The 21,441-nt window shown below is 39.0% G+C and overlaps 1 protein-coding gene across 4 annotated transcripts in view; it reads right to left on the bottom strand.

Annotated features, from left to right (window-relative positions):
- Nucleotides 1-3,093: 3,093 nt before the first annotated feature.
- Nucleotides 3,094-21,441, bottom strand: part of PTPRK (protein tyrosine phosphatase receptor type K) — a 403,857-nt gene continuing 385,509 nt past the window's right edge. For all 4 annotated transcript variants that reach the window (XM_065680919.1, XM_065680921.1, XM_065680920.1 and 1 more), the window contains 12 exons: nucleotides 20,818-20,854; nucleotides 18,985-19,082; nucleotides 18,174-18,290; nucleotides 17,273-17,427; nucleotides 16,111-16,246; nucleotides 14,018-14,167; nucleotides 13,273-13,446; nucleotides 9,407-9,538; nucleotides 9,060-9,185; nucleotides 6,952-7,115; nucleotides 5,603-5,738; nucleotides 3,094-3,245 (listed from right to left, as the gene is read on the bottom strand). In XM_065680919.1, coding sequence (XP_065536991.1) covers nucleotides 3,192-3,245; nucleotides 5,603-5,738; nucleotides 6,952-7,115; nucleotides 9,060-9,185; nucleotides 9,407-9,538; nucleotides 13,273-13,446; nucleotides 14,018-14,167; nucleotides 16,111-16,246; nucleotides 17,273-17,427; nucleotides 18,174-18,290; nucleotides 18,985-19,082; nucleotides 20,818-20,854 — 1,479 coding nt within the window. In that variant the 3' untranslated portion in view covers nucleotides 3,094-3,191. The remainder of the gene's footprint in view (nucleotides 3,246-5,602; nucleotides 5,739-6,951; nucleotides 7,116-9,059; nucleotides 9,186-9,406; nucleotides 9,539-13,272; nucleotides 13,447-14,017; nucleotides 14,168-16,110; nucleotides 16,247-17,272; nucleotides 17,428-18,173; nucleotides 18,291-18,984; nucleotides 19,083-20,817; nucleotides 20,855-21,441) is intronic.

Raw genomic sequence — 21,441 nt, 5'->3', positions numbered from 1 at the left:
TTGTGAGATTAGGATCACTTAAACTCAATTCAGACCTCAACACCGCAGAGGAAAGTACAGCAGAAAATGAGTTACTTTTCACTACAGAGCAGTGCACTACAAAAGCAGCTTTTACATTTATTTCATGATCTCAGGGTTTGTTCTGACACAGCAGCAGAATGAAGCTTAAAAGAGGCCCTTTATACGGTCATTTGTCAGCCCAGGTGGCCTGGCCATGCAATGATCCTACAACATTTTTTCTCAGGCTGCCCTTTCCTTGTCCTTTAACATATCAATTAACTTTGGAGGCTCAATGACATAGCACTTACGTACCATTGCTGCCCCAGTTTGCTGCTTTAGACGATTGATTTTGGAGTTGTTAACCCTTTTGAAAGAGCATACTCCTGCAGTAGCTTTTGTTTTCATATTTCTCTAAGGAATATTGTGTCTCTTAATGTAGTACCTTAGGCAAGACAAGAATGTACCATAAAATACCTAACCCTCTTATCAGAGAGACTTCCTGAATGAAATAAACCCCAGTATCTGCTTGCATATACTGAGGATGTTAAATTTCAAGCTTCAAACTCATGCCTGTGACTAGTTTCCAGGAAGGCAAAGCTTCCCTCAAAACTATTGCTTCCTGATGGCAGCATTTACCCAGGAAGCAGGAAATGTAAATTCCAGGATCTCGTCGACCAGCTGGTGTCTGATCTGTTAAAAAACTGGCTCTCTTCACACCTCTTTCTGCTGGAGCAGGGTCACTATGAACAGGGAAGGCAGATTCAGAGTGCTAAAACATACAGACCAAAGAGAGAAGCCTCTCTCCAATACAGGCTGCTGAGGTTTACTAGCTCTGGTTTTTGCAAACTTAAATCTACATAACACTACTTTACACACTTCCAAGGATTTTGGGTACTCAATGCCTGATACGGTCCTTCAGTGCTGGATCCTAGGATCTGGTTATTTAGAGAAAATTCACATAGTTTGAACACATCCCTAAGCTACCTCTTTGACTACTGTTCTATAGAAAATGAACCAAAGCCATCAAAGTGACACTCAGAACTCCTTCCGCTAGCAAGTATGGACACTAGGACACTGGAGTCATCTCAGTTTGAGAGCAATAAATACCTTCTGACACAGAGCAACTATGTTTTGGGAACTTGTACACTTCTTTGCTTCCTTTCTTGATGTGACATTAGACCAGTTTCAATTTCATTCATTTCAAATTTGAATCGTCTCACACTCCTCCATGAATAAAGTCTTTCGTGCCTTTTCTTTGCATTCTGACTTGATGTCCATTTACTCTGTCTGTATTTATGGCTTGAACTGGTCCAGTCTTGATTTTATGCTGCTGAGGAAAGCAGCTGAATGCCATGGCCTCACAGAGAAAGCTGTGAATGTTGCAATACTGACCCAGTGAACATCTTCAAACCTGATCTGTTTACCTTGCTATTCATATGTGGGAACTAACAATGGGCAACAAAAGGAAAAGACCTTTTTTATATATCTGGAAGAGGTGGAGCTATGCAATATAGATGGAAACACTGAAAAGAAATCCAAATTTCTCTAAACATTTTGTTGCCATTTGTAGTGTTGGTTGGGTAACTCCATGTGTCTGAAATAAAGGAAGAACCTTAGGGCATAGAGATGACATGGAGTCTTCTCAAATCTCTGAAACACTTGGGTGAAAAATAATATCATTTCCTTTTGAGGTTTTCCTTATCCAAATATATTGCTCTTCCAAGACAAGAATGATTCCTTAACAAAGACAGTAAGTGAGAGGGTATCAAAATAGGAAATAAAATAATCTTTAAATAAAAGTTTAATTCACTCTAACTTTACAGAATATTTCAAAGCACCATATTATTTTACTGTCAGTTCTAAAAAAAGACAACCAGAGACTGGAATGATCTTAGCTGGTAAAATATAGGAAACCTTGTGAACAAATGGATACAAGCTACGTGAAAGCACAGTCATATTTTTGTACACAACAACTATAATCAGAATCTGGCATTGGTTTATTCAAATTTTGCTTTCTTGGAAGCAAAGCTTACATGTTCATAAACATCAAATTAAACATTGCTTAATTTCACAATTTGCTGAACAAATACTTTCATACCCTGAAGGGCATATGTAGAGCCATCTATCTGTCTTTCAGTTCTCCTGTTGACCTCTGCTTCGATATTTTTTTAAACAATTGGTTCATTTACAATTCTAATGGTGCTTAAAAATTTCCTCCAATATTGTGCACGTCATAGGGAAGTCCATTTTGATGTGTGCCCTTCCTTACGTAGTTTTCTGATCAGTACTTCACTAATGCAACTGTGAAAAACTATACATTTTCAGGAAAGTGTTTTGATTTTGGTCCTGTAATTAAAGACCTTCTATAACCGAGTTGTTTACGTGGATTCGGATCACAAGCATGTACACAACAAAACCACTATACCAATATTTCTGGGTCTATGCATAAAAAGTATGTCTTCTACTTACACTAAAACATACAAAAAATAAACTACAAAAATTGTTTACACTTGATTTCAGCAAAAAAAGCTTTCTTCAAGAAAAATGATTCTTCTTTTTCCAGCCATCAAAAAAGGAATGCAAGTAAACAATAAATACATGTGCTTTCTCCATATAGACATATTTACACTTGAGTCTTTGGCTTATGTTTAAGTTTCTTTATAAAGATCTTTATGTGATCCAGCCATCATTGCACATTAAAACAAAATAAGCCAGTTTTTTCTTTTTACTATATATAATATATATATGCAACACTTGAAACGTATAAAGAATGAACCTTACTATCAATTTGCACTGTTATTGTACTTTAACATTGTATCAAAAGGAAAAAAAAAGAAAAATTAATACCATATAGGAAATATTGATACATGCAACAGATGGTCGCTCTACTGTAATTGAGAGACGGCTGCATATACAAACACTGAAAGTCCTAATTTGGGCAAATCTCTTCTGACTCTGGTTTTCATTAAATAGTATTTATGTGGCACTAAATGTTGATACTGTATACAAGCATAGAAACAGATTGAGTTCTTTTATTAAGATACACAACTTCATAAGAAAAATACTTTGCATTTAAAATTTAAAATCCCTCCCCCCCTTCCCCCAAATCTTTCTTCACAGGATCAAGAACTGTTGACAAAACAGCTTAATGAGATTCATGTATTTGGTGAACTTTGTCACACCCATTCTGACTAGGAGGATTCCAGGTACTCCAGTGCAACATCGTAGCAGAAACGGTACTGCTCCTTTAAGTGGAAAGAGAGCAAAAAAAAAAAAAAAAAGGATAAATTAAAATTCTAAAGTTTTAGCAGGAATATCTACAAACAATAGTCTTTGCTAAGTACTATGCAATTTTAACTTGAAGCCTGACATGTGTGGTTTTTCTTCCCCTGCTACACAAGTGAAGTATATTACCAGCTCCAACTTAAAATCTCACCCTAACCAACGAACTGGAAAAAACCTGACCACGAAATGCAGTGATTTGCTTCTCTGATTTTTAAAGCTTCTGAACTAGTTTATCAAACATGAAAAGTTCTCCTGTCAGAGCATTCTTGCAGGAAAAGCACCTCGACTCTGACATACTATTTATACTTAAGTTAGCTGATACTTAGCAGTTAACTAGTGCCGGCTGCTTGCACAGCCAGCAAGTGGCTGGGGAACACTGGGCTGTGATGCAAAGCTGTTTGGGGCCCACAGCCTGTTCATACAGTCATGAAGATGTCAGATACACGTTCAAAAGAGAAGTTAAAGCTCAGAATTTCGTTGTGGTTAGTATTTCTCCTAACAAGGCTGCTGTTCAGAGCTGACACAGGGGGAGAGGGAGGAGGAATGTGAGAGGAAAGGGCCTGAAGAATAAAAAACAAGGGAAATTAATAAAATCTCTATTGTCCTTGTGACCTAACAAAGCAAATCTGCTTTTGTGATTTATTTTTGTTTGCAAAGGAAGCTAGCACGAAGCATTTGCAGGAAGCGGTGAGGATATCTTAAAGGCTTTATTGCGCTGCTCGTTTTTGTTATCTGATTATGTTGCTGAATGTAGGGCACACAACAGTGTTATACATTGGCTTTCCTGGTTTGTTTTCTACCTAACAACTCAACAGCTGCCGCTCTTCAAGAGTACTGAGTAAAAACCCACACAACAGAAACACAACTATGGAAATTCAGTAACTGCAGACTAAAGCTGCAATGGAATTCAGGACTATTTTGAAACGAAATATAAGTTTACAGACCATTTATAAGAAACACACACAATCTACCTTGGCCTCCCTTTACAGTGACACAAATAATTTTCCATCAATCTGACCTGTTTTCCTCACAGCAGTGAACTGAAATTCAGGCAGCAATTCACTATGTTGTGTCTCAGATGTCTATGGTACAACAGACTGCAAAGCATTTGCGGCAAACCTAGCAATACCTAGACCAATGTCACTGCTGCTACAGGATGCTCTATCTCTTCACATTTTAACCATCTTCTTAATTTATGTGGTGGCAAGGGTTGGAAGCGGTGCTACTTGATACTAAGCAAACAATAACACCTGGAAAAAAGGGCAATATGGGAAGATGCAGCTACCGCCATTTTGCTCAATATGCAAGTTCACAAGGTCAGAAGCAAATTTCACTATGCATAAACTGCAAAATGTTTTTAATTTCAATTGGCATCCCTGATTTTTATGCTGTAGGCAGCCATATGGCTGAAAAATGACACTGGCTGCTAGCAGTGCGAGAGGCAAATGGCAGAATCTCCCAAACACTAACCTGCTTTCACATAAAACTGCAGGAAGGAAAAAAATCCATTCGGAAGAATTTTTTTAAGGACTTTCCAAAATGTTCAGTCTTTGTGACTGAAGGATTGATCACTTGGGTAGATAGGCTTTCATACTATACGCATAAAGACTGACCAGAAGAATGAAGGTTATTTTGAGTTATATTGAGAAATATTTAATCTTGTGGTTATGCTAATTCAGGCTTATACTGTTTATATTAGTTTACTGTTTATACTGTTTATTTTTTAGGTTAACTCAATAATCTTAACAGTCTTCTCCAATCTAAATGATTCTATGATTCTATATATTCATTTGCAACATACTAGATCGAAGTCTTTGATTTTAAAGTTCTGAGGTATCATTTTGACTACTACAGATCTGAGTAACAAATATTATAATTATTCAGTACAGCTTCCAAAGCAGCAGTTGGTATTAAGAAGCAAAATATTCACATCTCTAGCTACTAATCTAGACTTTACAGCTCATTCGTACCACGAAGAAATGCCGTGCTGTGTGAAATTTCAAGATGCTTTGTGTGAGTACAACCCCACTGCAAGTTCTCTTCAAATAGACTGGGTTATTTTGGGAGATTAACATGCATTCTGTTAACTCAGAATGTTTTCAGTGAAAAGCATGGTAGCATTACAAAAGGAGAAAAATGCTTAACCTGGCCTCTCATGATACTGACTTGTGTACACTCAATAAATATTGCTTTCTTCTTGTGGTACGAACAGGTTTGCTTGGGTTTTGTGCATGCAGGACTGAGAACGCAGCTCACACAACAAGGGAGCCTCTGGCTCCCTGGCTGTCTGCAGTAACCCTGATGGGCTGGTGCTTACCGGAGTTTCTACCATGTTGGGTTTGCTATTCCGTAAAGTCTTCACGGCATGGAAAACGTCCACCACATTCTGCCTTTTTACCATCTCAACCACAATGCCGATGGCACAGAACATCCCGCTCCGGCCACCGCCGTTTCTGTACACAAGGAAAAGAGCTGGTTAAATGTCACTATGGTGCAAGAGAGCATCCAAAACGCACTTCTGTCCTTTTGCTCTGTAAGCATGAGTGATTTGTGAGTCCCACAGGGAGACTGGGCTTTAGCAATCTCCTTGCAGCTCCAGTGGGTTTGGTCTGAAACATTTGCTGCCTCTGACCTTCCTCTCAATTACTTTAGTTCAATTCTGCCCTTACAGCCCACCATGCTGCCCAGCTATGCTATAGCCAAATTTGCATAGACATTAGAAATCAAAACCCAAGTTCAATGGCAAGTACATTTTCCACTTAAATCTCATTTAAATTATCCTATGGCATGAGGATTATCAAGCCAGGGTAATGCCAAGGTATCACTGATCTGATATCTTCTTGACCTTTGGGGATACTTCTGAACTATTTTAATTGTAATTTCAAAGAAATTAAGGTAGGTATTTCTTCTTTGTTAAGTTTAAATTAGACAAAAGGTTCTGCAGATAATGAGGAGAGGTGGGCAGAAAGGGGACACAAGTTAATTCTGAATGTTGAAACAAGAGTCCTTTCAAAAAAGTAAGGAGAAATTGAATTTCTAAGTTTTAAACTCTATATTTAAGTAAGGTAGGAGAGATATTGGTCATTCTCTGCTTAGGGAGAAAAAAGACACCACCTTTTCAAAACTCCCAAACCAGCTGCCAGTTAAGTATCAGACTCAGATAAACAGCCAGCAGTCATTTACCAGCAGTAGTTTTAGGATCATATACTGTGCTATAAAACTTTTCTCTGATTTTGTACATCCATAGTTTTCAGACTAAAACCTTCAAAATATAGTATGCCTTCCAGAAATTATTCAACACACAATATGCAAGAGATACACACAAAATAACTATTTGGCACGTAGAATAAAAGACTTCCTTATGAAGCTGTACAGAAGAAACTGATCTGTACACATTTTGTACCTGAAAAACATTCCAGCGTGTACAGAAGGGGACAATACACAGTATCATTGCAGTATTATGTCCAAAATACTCATTCCCATGGTACCTTGAACTAACACAGACAAATCTGAAAGTCGACCAAAAGCCAGCCTACAGTAGCACTTTTTTTTTTTTAATAAACGAAACAAGGGCATGTGCAAAAGAATGTAACCATAACAACACCACTTGAACTGATTTAGAAGCATTTGTTTGAAGAGCAATTTGACTTTGTCTCAGTTACTCACAAGCAATGAATGATGGTCCGGCCTTCCCCTTCTTCACATTCCTCTTGCCATTTTTCAACCTGGAGAATTAACTTTAAGAATGATCTCTTGGAAGCTGGCACATCTCTATGAGAAGCCCATCCCAAATACTGGAATTGCTGCACCATCAGATAGCCCTCTTGTGGCTGAAGGGAAACCGAAGAGCTTTAGGTCAATATGGCATCTTTACATCTTGGTTTAAAAAAACAAAATATAAACCTGACTGAAACCTAAGTGTTTATATTATTGTGTGCATATATATTTGTGTGTGTGAGTGAGCAAGCGATGGCTGGTACTTAGTTACTGACTTAAATCACAACAATTAAGAAGAGATTCCAACATGTATGTACATTGCATGGTAGGGTCTCTATTAATTTGTATCACTTGAGCTCAAGGAAGATGTCAAAAAAGGAAAAAAAGAAACTAGACTGAAGGCAACATCACAGTTTATCTATTGCTAATATAATCTATCCTTATTCTAAATGGAAAACATTCCCTAGATTCTAAGTGTCAAGGGGTTTTATCCGTAACATCAACAGTCAATTAAAAACATCACTGTTAAATTCCTAGACCTACAAAAATTAATAGATATACCTTTTGGTTCTTATGCATGAACTGACCCCATTATAAATAAATAAGTAATATTGGTAAACAAATATGGCTCTTTTCCTTGAAATCTTCCCTTTTTTTGCCAGACTATGATAATCATGACAGCCTTACTGCCAGTCTCTGAGCCTTCCATGTGCTCAATGCTACACAGGGGGAGCTCTGAATGGAATTACACTGTCACAAGAAAGGCCTCAATAATTGGAACAATAGTCTATTCAGTTCCTTGGAGCTGAAGAAGACAAAGAGTAGTAATATGGATTTTAGAAAGGAAGAACAGAGCAGAGAGATATTCAGAAGCAAGACATAAAGGTGAAAAGGCATGTAAGACAAAGAGAAGCAGAGGAATAGAAAATCAAAACATGGTAAAAAGAAAAAATGGAAAAAGTGAAAATAAGAATTGGCACTCCCCTCTCCCCCTCCCAAAAAAAAAAAACAAAAACAAAAACCAAAAGAGGAAGTCTCAAAATATAACAAAAAAAAAAAAAAAAAAAAGCTATGGCGTAATATTTGCCAGCGTGCCTACACCGCAGTTTCCTGTAACTTCCAAACAAGGTATGAAGAGCCAAAACTGTTTTTCTTAGCTCTGAATATAAACAAAATAATTTTGGCTAAAACACTGGCCACACAAAACCTGATCTCTGCACCTTGAAAATGAAAATCTGACCAAAAGAAAAAAAGTCCCCTGTGCTTTGTATACACATCAGTTTTCCCCATAGCTATTCTTCAACACTAACGAAAGTTAAATGTATACTCCAGGTAGCAATTGGTGGTGGGTAAGTTCAATACAGGATGATTCAAAGTAGTTTTGGTAAGTAAAACAGGGATTGCTGGTTAACTATACATAAAAAGGTGGCACAAGCATCTGTAACTCTTTTTGTATAGGCAACATAAGTGATTTATCACGGTGAGCTAAAGGAAATGATGCTGTGTAGCAAACAAGGTTTGAGAAGATACTGCAATAGTGTGAAACATTAAGTGACAGCAAAAAAACAAGATCGTGCAAAGCGTGAAAGAGCTACAAGAATCCAAGACTGGCGCTGTGAGTAAAGTTGAGAAAGAGATGATAGGTGTAGGTCAAGGAACAGTGGTGCAGAACCCTTGAGAGGCAGAGGAGCTTTCAGAGTTTTTTCACACCCCACTTTGCAAGGTGCTACAATCCTCCTTTTATGTTGTGGTTCTCACATCTGAGGCTGAGAAGGTACTGGTTGCATAACCAGCCTCAGCCCTCCCGTCCCTGATTCTGCATGGAAAATGTCTTACAGAAGCTGTGTATGCCTGTCACTACATGTTCATTACAGGGATATTTCTATTTCTCAGATACTAATACTTATTTTTGATATCTAAGATGTTTGACTGACTCTTTGGGGTAATGTTTTAAGAACATTAGTGTTTTACTCTTATTCAGAATTAAAAACCACAACAGCCTAGACAGCGCTAAAAAATATTTTTTTCCCATTATATATTGTTATGATAATGCTTACTCTTGTTAGATTGCATATCCTGAAAATTCGGCTTATGACGTCGCAGTCCATTGAACATGACATGCATTCCACTTGGATGGGACCGTACCGCAGTATCCCTTCCTCAGGCCAGTACTGTGGGCAGCCCTGTGCCAGGCATAATTAAAAGGTAAGTTACAACTTGAGTGCTGCCTTATTCCACTGCAGACATCTCATCTAACCTTTACTGAGCAACTAGTGTTAATTAGTTGCCTTAGAGCACAGAATAACTGTAAAGTCACTGCACTGCTCTGCATTTTGATCGTGTGGTGGATCCAGAGTGATTAAAGCATGCAATGGTACATGGAAAACTTGAGCCCCAAACTAACCTGTGCTAAGTCGACTTCATTTAACATCACAAGAGACGTACAGCCGTAGTCATACACTAGTCTCCAGAAGTCTTTCACAGTGTTTGGTAGAGGATGTTGTGTGACAATAAAAGCTGCTGGCTGCCTGTAGCTCTGTAAAGGCAAACGATTTTATTAGCACTGGTAGAGGAAGTACTTAATTACTTCTACTCTAACACTGCAACAGAAAAAACATATATATAGAACAAAGCTGCAACATCGAGTACACCAGCCTTCACCAAAGCTGTTAAAAATACATTACTGTATCCAGTAAGAAGAAAGAGGTTACTCTGTTTAGGTCTGCCTTCTGTTTTGTTCATACATGCATGGGCACTGAAGATGTTCTTCAGGGCTCTGCTGAGCTGGGGCTCAGGCAACTCTGCTCCAGGCACTGTGCCTAGGAAACTGAGCAGGAAACCTTCTCCCTGTGTTACAAAAATGGGTACAGAGGTCTCAGAAGATCACCCCATTCACAGCAGATTACACATAAGGTCTGTGACTAAACCGAGTACTAAGCTCAATCCCAAATTCTGTTTCGGCACCACAGCCACAAGGTCTAACCTTCATGATTACTGGGGCCTATTTGCATCAGAAAACATAAGGTAAACAGCAAAACACTATTTCCTTTCATGACAGCAGATTTTACTCTCTTTATGTTGCATTACGCGCAACTGCAAATAAGGATTTCCAGCCTTGCATTAGCTGAGCAGAAGGGCTAATTCCCTGGAGCACACATATTACGAGCAGCAAGCAGAAGAGTAGAGAACGGTTTTTTGCAGGCAATTTTCAACTAGCCATGGAAGAGTTTTGCAGTAAAGGAATACAGATATAAACTGACAAGGAAGCACCAACAGGTTAATCAGAAACAGAATAAGATGGTGAATATTCTTGTAGGCGGATGGGAGCATAAGTCACTAGTTTGAAGATGAAGTGCTGGGACTGCTGTATGTGATGCAGAGATCCCTGTGTTTAGCACCCATGCTAGTACCAAAAGCAGTTTGGCTGCTTTTTTGACTGAATTTAATAGACTAAATTTACCTAGGAGACAGACGTGACAGTGCAACTAAACCATATGTAAGCTTGCTTGTTTGAAAATTGATGTGAGAGATCATGTACAAAGTATCGAGACTTCCTAAAAGAGCGTAGCATGAGGCCCAGAAGAAAATAAATACAATTATTTTCACTCTTCTATTTGCTGTAAATTGTAAGGATAACAAAGTAATGTCTTAGAATCATAGAATAGTTAGGGTTGGAAAGGACCATAAGATCATCTGGTTCCAACCCCCCTCCCAAGGGCAGGGACACCTCACACTAAACCATGCCACCCAAGGCTCTGTCCAACCTGGCCTTGAGCACCGCCAGGGATGGAGCATTCACAACTTCCTTGGGCAACCCATTCCAGTGCCTCACCACCCTTACAGTAAAGAACTTCTTCCTTATATCCAATCTAAACTCCCCCTGCTTAAGTTTTAACCCGTTACCCCTTGTCCTATCGCTACAGTCCCTAAAGATGAGTCCCTCCCCAGCATCCGTATAGGCCCCCTTCAGATACTGGAAGGCTGCTATGAGGTCTCCACGCAGCCTTCTCTTCTCTAGGCTGAACAGCCCCAACTTCCTCAGCCTGTCTTCATACGGGAGGTGCTCCAGTCCCCTGATCATCCTTGTGGCCCTCCTCTGGACTTGTTCCAACAGTTCCATGTCCTTCCTGTGTTGAGGATACCAGAACTGCACATAATACTCCAGGTGAGGTCTCACAAGAGCAGAGTAGAGGGACAGGATCACCTCCTTCGACCTGCTGGTCACGCTCCTTTTGATGCAGCCCAGGATACGGTTGGCTTTCTGGGCTGCAAGTGCACACTGAAGCTGGCTCATGTTCATTTTCTTATTGACCAGCACCCCCAAGTCCTCTGCAGGGCCGCTCTGAATCTCTTCTCTGCCCAACCTGTAGCTGTGCCTGGGATTGCTCTGACCCAGGTGCAGGACCTTGCACTTGTCATGGTTAAACTTCATAAGGTTGGCACCAGCCCACCTCACAAGAGTGTCATTAGCATCAATACTTGTTTGACAACAGAAAAAGGAGCCTGACAATTTTTTTCTCTCTGTTTGCTAAACTTTCCTTGTGCAGGAAGCATACTGGTGTAGTAGCATCTGTGTCTTACTTTCTAGATCTGCCTGGGGAGCAAAGAGGCACAACCAATATTGATTCTTCCTTTGTATTTTTAAGAAATAAAACATGTACTAGCTGATAGGTTTCCTATCCCTATTCACTGTCATTTCTGGTCTTTCCCAAAATGAGAGAATGCACTGAGATGATCAGGTTTTCAAAAAGAATAGGCAGGAGATCTGCTGTCACAATGGGAAGCAGACACCTTCTTGTGGGAACACAGGGACAAGCACATTGTGGAAAGGGAAAAGCTTCCATTTCGGTTTTGCTATTGAAAGCCCCCTTTCTTTGCCTAGCAGAGGGGTCCCTCTCTCTGAATAAATCAGTCTTAAAGAAACAAACAGAAGAGAAATGGCAAGATAAAGCATTTATTGCCCAAAGTTTTAACCCTGTACTTATAGCCTTGTTGTATGCCTGCATTGTAATATATTACTTTTTTCCTCTTCTGCTTTTCTCCTTTTGTTACTACCATTTCTGTCTTTCCTTGCTTGTCTCTGATTGCACATAGCATTGCTAGGTTCCTGCTCCTGCCTGCCACACACTGTTATACGTCCAGGGTCCTCCTACCACCCAGCCATTCAGCCTGAGCTATCTTCTTTTCTCCCCAAACCACACTCCTCTCTGCACCTGCATTGGTTGGTCCATAGCACATCAATTTTATCCAGGTGCTTAATGTAATTTTAACTGCAATTGTAAACAATTTTGGTTGCTACCAAAATTCTGCCCACTGCTTTAATTCATTCATTGAGCCCCAGTGACTCCCTAATAGATTGGTCTCACACATGCTACTCCCCTATTTTTCTGGCACAGTAGCTAATTGTGAGATTAGGCACTGCATTTTTCTAGCAGTTCAAATGTTTCCTGAACTCGCTCAGGCAGAACTCCAGGATGAATACCCCATTCAGTCCTGATGATTTCTGCTGCTGTTTGTCATTTTATTTCATCATCTCTTCTTGACACTGCAGTTTGTGACAGCACTTTATTTCTGGGGAAGAGGAGACGATCCTGGAAATCAGGCCAGTTAAGTATATACTGTTAAGGTGGCTTTAGGGGCCTAACTTTGGAAAAGCTAATAGCAGGCACAGGCAGGCATCTGACAGCACATGCAATGAACTGCTTTATCGATCAGTCACCTACAAGCAGGGTCATCTCTACTTTTCCTATTAATTCACCTTTTCCCCTGACAATACTTTTGTCACTCAGACTTCAGCTTTAAAGAGCTGCAACTCAAAATATGAACACAAAAATCCCAACTCTATCCCCAAACATGCCAAGGAAACATTTTCTTCCCCTGTCTATCCTGCCTCAATAAACATAGCCTTTTGATAAAATAGCAGTAGTAACCTCCTGCTCAGGTAGGTAATATTTACTTCCCAACAAACAGCAGATTTCTAAGATCCTGTTGAGATTTGGAGGGCTGTGGACTAGAACTTTATATAATAGTGTTGAAAAAGGGAGATTTCCTGTAGGTCCCACAAGGATGCAAAAGACTAACAAACCTTCTGAACAAGCAACACAAACTGGTGGTGTTTCTTACCCATTCCCCCCATCCTTCTTCATTAGGACTGTTTTAGTGGGCACTACAGTAAGAAAGAATTACCCTTTCTTAAACCAGCAAGTGCTCTCTCTCATATTACATAGCCTTTCATGGCACACTACACAGACAAAGAAGATAGTCTCTTACGTCCATAAGAGCAGCATTGATGTAGTTACTGCTCTCCCCATCAATAGTAATTAAGAAAGGCAGACATCTGTCAGGTGGCAGCATATCCATGAAGCGATTCTTGTCGTGGTTCCTTGGCAAGCAGGCTATGCTGCAGTCCTCCGCTTGCAGGCGAGGGGTCACAGAATTCAGGGTCTAAGGGAGAGAGGATGTTCACTTTACCATGCTGAACTAACACAATGGACTCGAGGGTCCCCAAGTTTCAATTTAAAATATTGCAATATCAGAAAAAGTGAGGCATGTATTAAGAAAACATTAGCAAATAAGAGCTCCTATCTGTGTTTTTGGGAGTGTTGGGGCTTTTTAAGCGGGGGTTAAGCTGCAGGTGTAAAAGGCAATCTGCATACCACTGAACCGATTCCGCATGACACCATCCCCTCTGAGAGGAGCAGAACAAAGAGGATTCTTTGGAGCCCTAAAGAGTGATGCCTTAGCTGTGCAAATGTAAGCCAAAACTCTCTGTGGTTCCTAATCAGTGCTCTTTATTCCAGACCGATACTTACTGCAATTTTATTCAAAGGAGGATAGTCCATATTTAAACAACTTTGCAAAGCACATAAACATAGGCGCTTTATTTTGTGGACTAAAAGTAAGAGACCAAATGCTATAAACATTATATAAAACCCCTCTCCCTTAAAATAAATTAAATGCATCTAGAGGCAAAAAAACTGTTGTCACATGAAGAGTTAGTAGGAACTGTGAATACCTGAAACTCATCTTTGAGATGCGAAGAGTTTGTCTGTGAGTCTATTCTAATCATATCAAAATAAGCAGCTTTGAATTCGCAGACAGGAATGGCAGTTTCTCCACACAGGCAAGCTTCTAGAATGGCATCATGAATAAAGATGTACTGCTCCTACCAAATTAGGCAAGGAAACAAAAATTATAGCCATTTAAAAACAACAGATCTTCCCTTCTTTTAGAATAAACAGATGTCCCACACACTCATTCAACATAGTGTCCACCAATTAATAATTAAATAATGCTTCAGTATAAACACAATCTTGTCCTAATCGGGATACAGTTAAAAAGGCTGTTTGCAGGACCAATTTAAATTCAGTAAAACTTAACAGAACAGGCATAGCAATATATTTAAGTTGAGTTTTTCAGTTTTCTTGCGATGCTTGTGGGATTCTGCATATCTGCCAGTGACATGTTGGCTTTCTTCGTTTTTTTTTTTTTTTTTTTTAATAGATTTCAGTCTTATCATACTAGCAGAAAGTGTAAATTGCTTCAGGCATTAGCAGTGTGATTAGCAATTATTTGGCACGCTGCGTTCTCCTACTCATGTGCAATCTAGGACAGCAGTTGTGTGATAGCCAGCTACAGGCCAGTAATAAATGCAAACACGTTCCAACAGAAACAACATTTTGCCACTATTTTTTCCTGACTTGTCTTCAGATATCCTGAGTCCTGGACAACTGCATTACTGTTTCAATCAGATCTCCTGTCAATTTTTACACAATGCCTATTATATTTATTCACTTTGAGAGTAATAGGTGTAAATCATGTCTATACAGCACATTGCTAGAACTGCACCGGCGTCATCCAACTGTTGTGGATACCAATATGTTATTAACAGCACAAACTTAAATATGTGCCTATAACAAGAGCACTTGCCTAGGGACCGTGGCCATATTCTGGCCTTACAGCTTCACCTGTTTTACCCACCTAGCTATGGACCTACTGCTATCACTGTTGTATAGATAACCATCACAAGAACTTGCTGCACTTACAGGTTTATTTTGCTGTGTAAGTATGAACCTCTGAGAAAAAACAAGAAGTAAGAGGCGAAAGGAAGAGAAAGAAATAGAAGTAGGGGTGTTAATTCACATACAAGAGCAGATTAAACTGGGATGGTTAAAGCAGTCACACTGAAACACTCCAGTCCATGCACTTCCCAAAGGTTAATGGCCCTACAGCAGAGGTAGTTGATCAGGAACATTTACTTGTTCAGTTGCCACAGGTTGCAGCATTGAATAAAAACTGCACCAAGTTACTTTGATATGCCTGGCCTCCAGCTCCAGAGATTTCCATGTGGTCACAGGTAAAATAACTCCTCAGGTAGATGTCCATATGGAGGACAGAAGTGGCAAACCACTTGTCTTAATTAATAACCTATGTTTCTGTGGAGGGTTAGTGATATGCAGGAGGCAGAATGGGAGCTGTTATAACTTCATCACTAAGGCAATGATTTTACTGTGGAGTTGCTGAAGGCATGACAAAAAGGGTAGAAAAGGAAAAAGGCTTGGCAATGAGGTTTATTAGTAAAAACAGATAGCAAGTAGAACATGTAATGGTGATTGGCTGAAATATCAGATAATGGTGATTGACAAAGAAAAAGGTTTGGCAATGTGGTTTATTAATAAAAACAGATAGCAAATAAAAACAGAGGTGAAAAGGGAGACTGAAGTGGACATAAAGTTTCACAGGTAAGTCAAATTATGGACAAAGTGATTGAAGAGTCTAAAACTAGTAGCAATGTGCTGAAATTCCAACTCTGGGTTCTTGGAATTGCTGATACCAGAGCTAGAGAGAGGTAACAGACAGACCTACTGTAGGGTCCTCCCTAAAAAAAATCTTCCTTGTTTTCTTTTTGTCACAAAGTTAGGTAGGCACTTCTTGGTGTGGAGACTCAAGGAGCTGGCACCATCCTGGTTCTGGGTGTTCTTTGTATTAAGCAATGCTCCCCAGCGAAGAAAACCCCTCAACAGGGCCACTACTTGCTCTTTTCAGAGTAACAGTGAAATCTGATGCATTTCAGAAAGCATCAGGTGCTTTGAAGGTAAACTACTGTACCTCTGTCTGTACCATGTTGATGCGACGAGACCGCAAGGCTTTGACACAGTTATAGATATCCACAACACCTTCTCTTTCTGCCATGTCTAACATGATATCAATCACAATATAACAACCTGTCCGTCCAGCACCAGCACTAAAAAGAATCAGTAAATACTGTTAGGAATAGCCCCAGGAAAGCACCCACAAACTTTATAAACCCAACACTGAGAGCATTTTTATTAAGTCACTCAGTTCTTTCATCAAACCACTAATTTTTATCTTCTCTCCTTCCTTTCAGAACACCCTTTAAATCTTTTGATGTGCCCCAAACAACCTATTTCCATCAGATTTGATCCACTAAGAAAAGAAAAGACTGTTTCTTCCTTTTATCACCCAGATCAATACTTGACGTAAAAAAGAAAAGTTATTTAAACAAAAATCTAGAGGATGATTAAATTCACACCCTTCAAAATATCACAGATCTTGTTTTAATTTAGTAAGACTAAGGATGATTTTTAAGTGATGTATTAGAACAAGAAACTCAAGTCTACGTTTTTATTTTACACATTTAACAGTATCCAGAAGAATCTCTCTTGATTTATTTTGATTTTATATAAAGGTACTGACAAGTTTTGCACAATGAATTTTTGAAATCTTTAAAGGCTGTGTAACTTTATCTAGAGAATGTAATTAAACATTTGACAGTGCTAAAGACAATTCTATTTGTCAAAGAAACACAGAATTTCTTGTTTGTCCCAACAACACAAACCTTGCAAAACTTGCACAGAAAAAAACAACATTCTGTATCTGTTGCCATTAACCCCATTCCATCTTCCTTCACCTACTTGTTTACTTCAATTTAACTTCATAATGTGTTCAGTCATTATGTGCAACACCAAGCTATCAAAGCATCTGAAATTCTTGAATGCTGTCACAAAATTATTGTAGGGTGCCTAACATTATAGCCTGAAGAATAAATAAAAACTCTAGAATCCGGTTATTTCCAAACTTTGCTATAGACAGCCAAATCCTACTGCAGGGTGAACTAGGCAATTTGAAAAGGGACCAAACAAAAACAAAACACTTCAAAATGATGGATGCTTCCCAAGAGACTACTATAAATAATCACATACACAGCTGTGGAAAAAAAAATAAATCAATCTACCTCTTCTGTACATACCTGCAATGGACAACAATGGGCCCTGCGCTAGGAGGGTTGGATAATTTGACTCTCCGTATAAAGGAAAGCAGGCCTGTGGCATTGTAAGGAACTCCATGATCTGGCCAGCCAGTGAAATGAAACTGTTTAACTTCACGGATTTCATTGTAGCCCCTCTGTAAAAGGGAAAATAATTAAAAAAATAATTATGAAATTCAAAATATTTCACAGACCAAATGTTGTCTGACTCAAATAATGATAACACACACTGATAGAATCTACATGCTGTTTTGTTTCACCACTTATTTAAAGCAAAGACCATACAAAGCTTAAAAATATCATTAGGGGTTTTTTTAATTATTATTTTTTTAAGTTCGTGGTTTTTACTTTTGCCATTAAGTATGCTAGTTTTGCCTCATTAGATTTTTTTCTTATGGACGTAGATGCAATTCACATTGATTTTCAGAAGTTTTGCTAAGACCACAGCAAGTACAATGATTTACCCAAAGACCACAGCTGTATCACATACACTGCATTAACAGGGTTTGTTCTTTGATTGAAGTGAGACAGACTCAGCAGCATTCAGGGCAGAGTGAATGGAGACGAATGACAGGTGTGACTCATAACCCAGTATTAGAGACCAGCTCAGAAGTGTGGCTACAAAGAAAAGGTGACTGTCAGAGAGGGGAGGGTAGCAGTCAACATTTCTGGGGAAATCTGAAACCCCACAGCGCGATACATATTTGGATAGTGCTGATGCAGTGCATGACATCCATGGTGAGGTAAGGCTGCCTCCACTGTGGACCTGCTAACCAGACAGAGGGACTTGACACTGTACAGGCACATGCACAAGCACACCCTCCTTCATATTCCTTGCTACTAGGGAAAAGTATTTTGCCAAGCCCTTCCAGAATGCACTTACCCTTCCTAGAGTGAAGGTCCTGACGACATACTCTGCAAGGGGCTCCATCTCCACACAAGTCACTTTGAAGTCCCCATAAACTTCTGTGTCATCAGGCCAGTACTTGTAACACTTGACCTAAATACAAAATGGGAGCATATTTTACACCAAAGGAAAAATAAAAGCTTGAGGATACGTTACTGCATGTACTGCATTACACTGCATTTATTTCCAAAATGACCATGCACTCATGTGGCTTGTCATGGCTAATGGCTGTTCTGTCAAGTTAAGCACTTGTTACAAGGAGCTTCCACTGCTTTACACAGCAGTACTTAGATGCCAAATTAATTTCTAAATGAGCATTTATATCTTTTTTAGTGCTGAGCTATGGAATACATTTCCACTTATCTTAAACTGGGATGCATTTCATATCAGTAATCAAACTGTTGCACATAATCCCAGGTACTTTGTATTACTCCCCGAGGGATGTGTTACTGCTAAACTGTAAATAATTTGCTGATTTCTAGCCACTGATACAGAAGCACATTTGCTCACTAGTCCACTTACTCTGCTCATCTGAGTGACAACATACAAATCTATTTTGCTGAAATACGATTTTTGGATTTTTCACCACTCATGAAAGCATCAGTCTTCTTTAGAAACTGGCTTTGGTTTTACACAACGCCATAACTGCAACAACGTCTGGGCCCCTTCCCGTCCTCTCAGGATGCAGGGTTGTCCTTCACAAGACTCTTCTACATTCTGCTGACGGCATGTCTTGTCAGCAGGCTTTTCTTTAGGCTCGTAGCATTAAAACAAAACGAAAACTTACTCTCCCAACTTCCACTAAATTTGTGACCATCACAACACAGGCTGATTGCTCTTGCCATATCATTCTCCAAAAGTCATACACAGTCTCATGAACTGGACCTGTAAGAGAAAAAAATCCAGGTAATACTCTGCCAAAAAAGAGAACTGCAGTCAAAGTAAACACTAAAAATAAAATTCAGTGCTTTTCAGAGCTGGTACACATGAACACCCTTGCTCAAAGACGAAACCTTCAGGAAACCACATCATCATACCGTCACACCAGTTTCCAGACTATATTGTTATTTATAACCAAAGCTGAATCTTCTCCGTTTAACTGAATTACCACTTGAAAGAAATTAATAGCAGTGTTCCGCATAGCTAAACACCAGAAGTTGCAAGTAGCTTGAAAACTACAAGGATGCAGCAACATATCACTACCTCTAAGTTGCATTTCTAGCTTTGTTTTACACTTGTTAAATATAATGTGTTGAGTGTGAGTTTCTTTAGACGTTCACTAGGAGATGCCGACACCAGAGTGAAGTACTGGTCAGGAGGATGGGTGCTACAGGTTGTGTGCACTTACCATCAAGCTCCTGGCAAAATGGCAACCATGAGTAGGTGCTGAGCTATAAACTCCCCACTGAAGGGTATTTAAACTAACTTAACTGCTTTTCTGTGAAGCAAATAAGAAGCTCTTTTTTAAGCTTTGCCTCCTGCTCTGCTGCACAGGCAAGACACAGCCGGTTGAGTGACAGAGGCTTTTACACTGTTATAGTCATCTCAGAAACAGCTTCCTGACCACAGTCCAGCAGTAGTATAAACATTGCTGTATATGAGACTTCTGAAGACTCAACCATATTCCTTCATATGCCAGATCGAAGGAGCTGCATACAAAACCAGCAATATTTTTTTGTGTCCCTTACACAGTATTATGTGCACAGATTTACAAATATAGGCTTAACTGTCACAGACCTGTTTAGATAGCACTTACTGTCTGTGCTCTTACTTTTATGTCCACATTAATAAAAATGTGGACAGAAATTTGAGCATCTTACTTTAAAATAAGCTTTTAGCTTGTCTTTCTTGTGTGCAGCTACAATCAGCTGAGGGCACAAATAATAGGATATTTCCAGCCAGCTATCTGATTATACTCACAGTTCAAATAATGACATGTCTAAATCTCATTATTTTCACTTTAATTCATAGCCTCTGATATTTCAGTGCAATCTTAGACTAACCTATTTGGTTTTCCTCATTGTTAGGAATTTTATCAGAAATACAAAATGAATAATTTCCATAAATTCAATTTTTTCATTTAACTCCTCTTTTTATTAGCAGGATGTTATATGATAAAGATTTCCCTCACTTCTTCCTACAAAGAGGCTTTGTCCTTCTCTGGCCTTACTTCATCCTGATTTTCTGAGATAGTGTTTAATTTATCATGACTATCTATCTTCACTGTCTGTGTCCTGGACTAAATCCTAGACAGTAAAATAATACACTGTAATATGGAAAGAAGAATGCCTCAAGGCAGGTTGAAACTGTTCTCTTCCCTGTCTTCATGCTTCTTTTCTCTATTCATCTTCATAATTGGAAATCATAGTAGTAGTTTCTGACTTTATCAGCTGAATTTATCACTGAAGGATTTGTTCGATAGCTAATTAACATGATAAATTAGTGCAATTTTAGCATTTATTCACAATCCACCTGAATATGCGATGTTAATTTACCATACCACAAGATGACAACTCACAATATTGGATATGCTTTATTTTCATCTTCCATTTTACCAAAAACACTGCTTCACACTACAGAGAACACTTGTTCAGTTTGATTAATGCTGGCAGATTCTTACCTTGGGTTGCAATGTAGTGACTTGGTCTCTGATATCCCTAAAACAGCAATATAAGTTGGTTTAAGTACCATATTACTAACAGAGAGGGGAATATAAAAGCATACGTCTACTACAGAATTCTTATCTCTACACAATGTTTGCAGAACAAACCAATATTTAAGAGCAGCATGAAGCTCAAAACCTAAAAAAATGGTTAACACTGAAAAGGTTCAAATGACAACAGATAAGATGGAGATAAGAATAACTGGCTTGAACAGACATTGTAGCATAACTAGGAGTATTCTAGATGAGTCCCTTCGGGCTAACAATTAGTCCTCTATTGACATTATCTCCCCAGATGAATACACCAGGGCATCTATTTAAAATTTAGTAAAAATTGTCTTTGTCATAAGATTATCTCAGTAGTTGATCTGTGTTCCCAGCTTATCCAATATGAAAAAATACACACCTTTTGTCTTATTTTAAATAGAGAATTATTTTAAGACACAAAGTGGTATGTACCAGAGTCATAACTAATAGGGACAGAGCTGGACACTGTGCTGTGTGCACAGAACCAAGCTCCTACTGCAGTGGAATCTTCTGCAAAATATTTTGCACTACTGCACAAAGTGTGCATCAATTAGA

Source organism: Lathamus discolor, chromosome 5 (genome assembly GCF_037157495.1).
Source record: "Lathamus discolor isolate bLatDis1 chromosome 5, bLatDis1.hap1, whole genome shotgun sequence".
Taxonomy (NCBI): Eukaryota; Metazoa; Chordata; class Aves; order Psittaciformes; family Psittacidae; genus Lathamus; species Lathamus discolor.
Note: the sequence above shows the minus strand (reverse complement) of the source record. Positions and strands in the feature narration are given on the sequence as shown.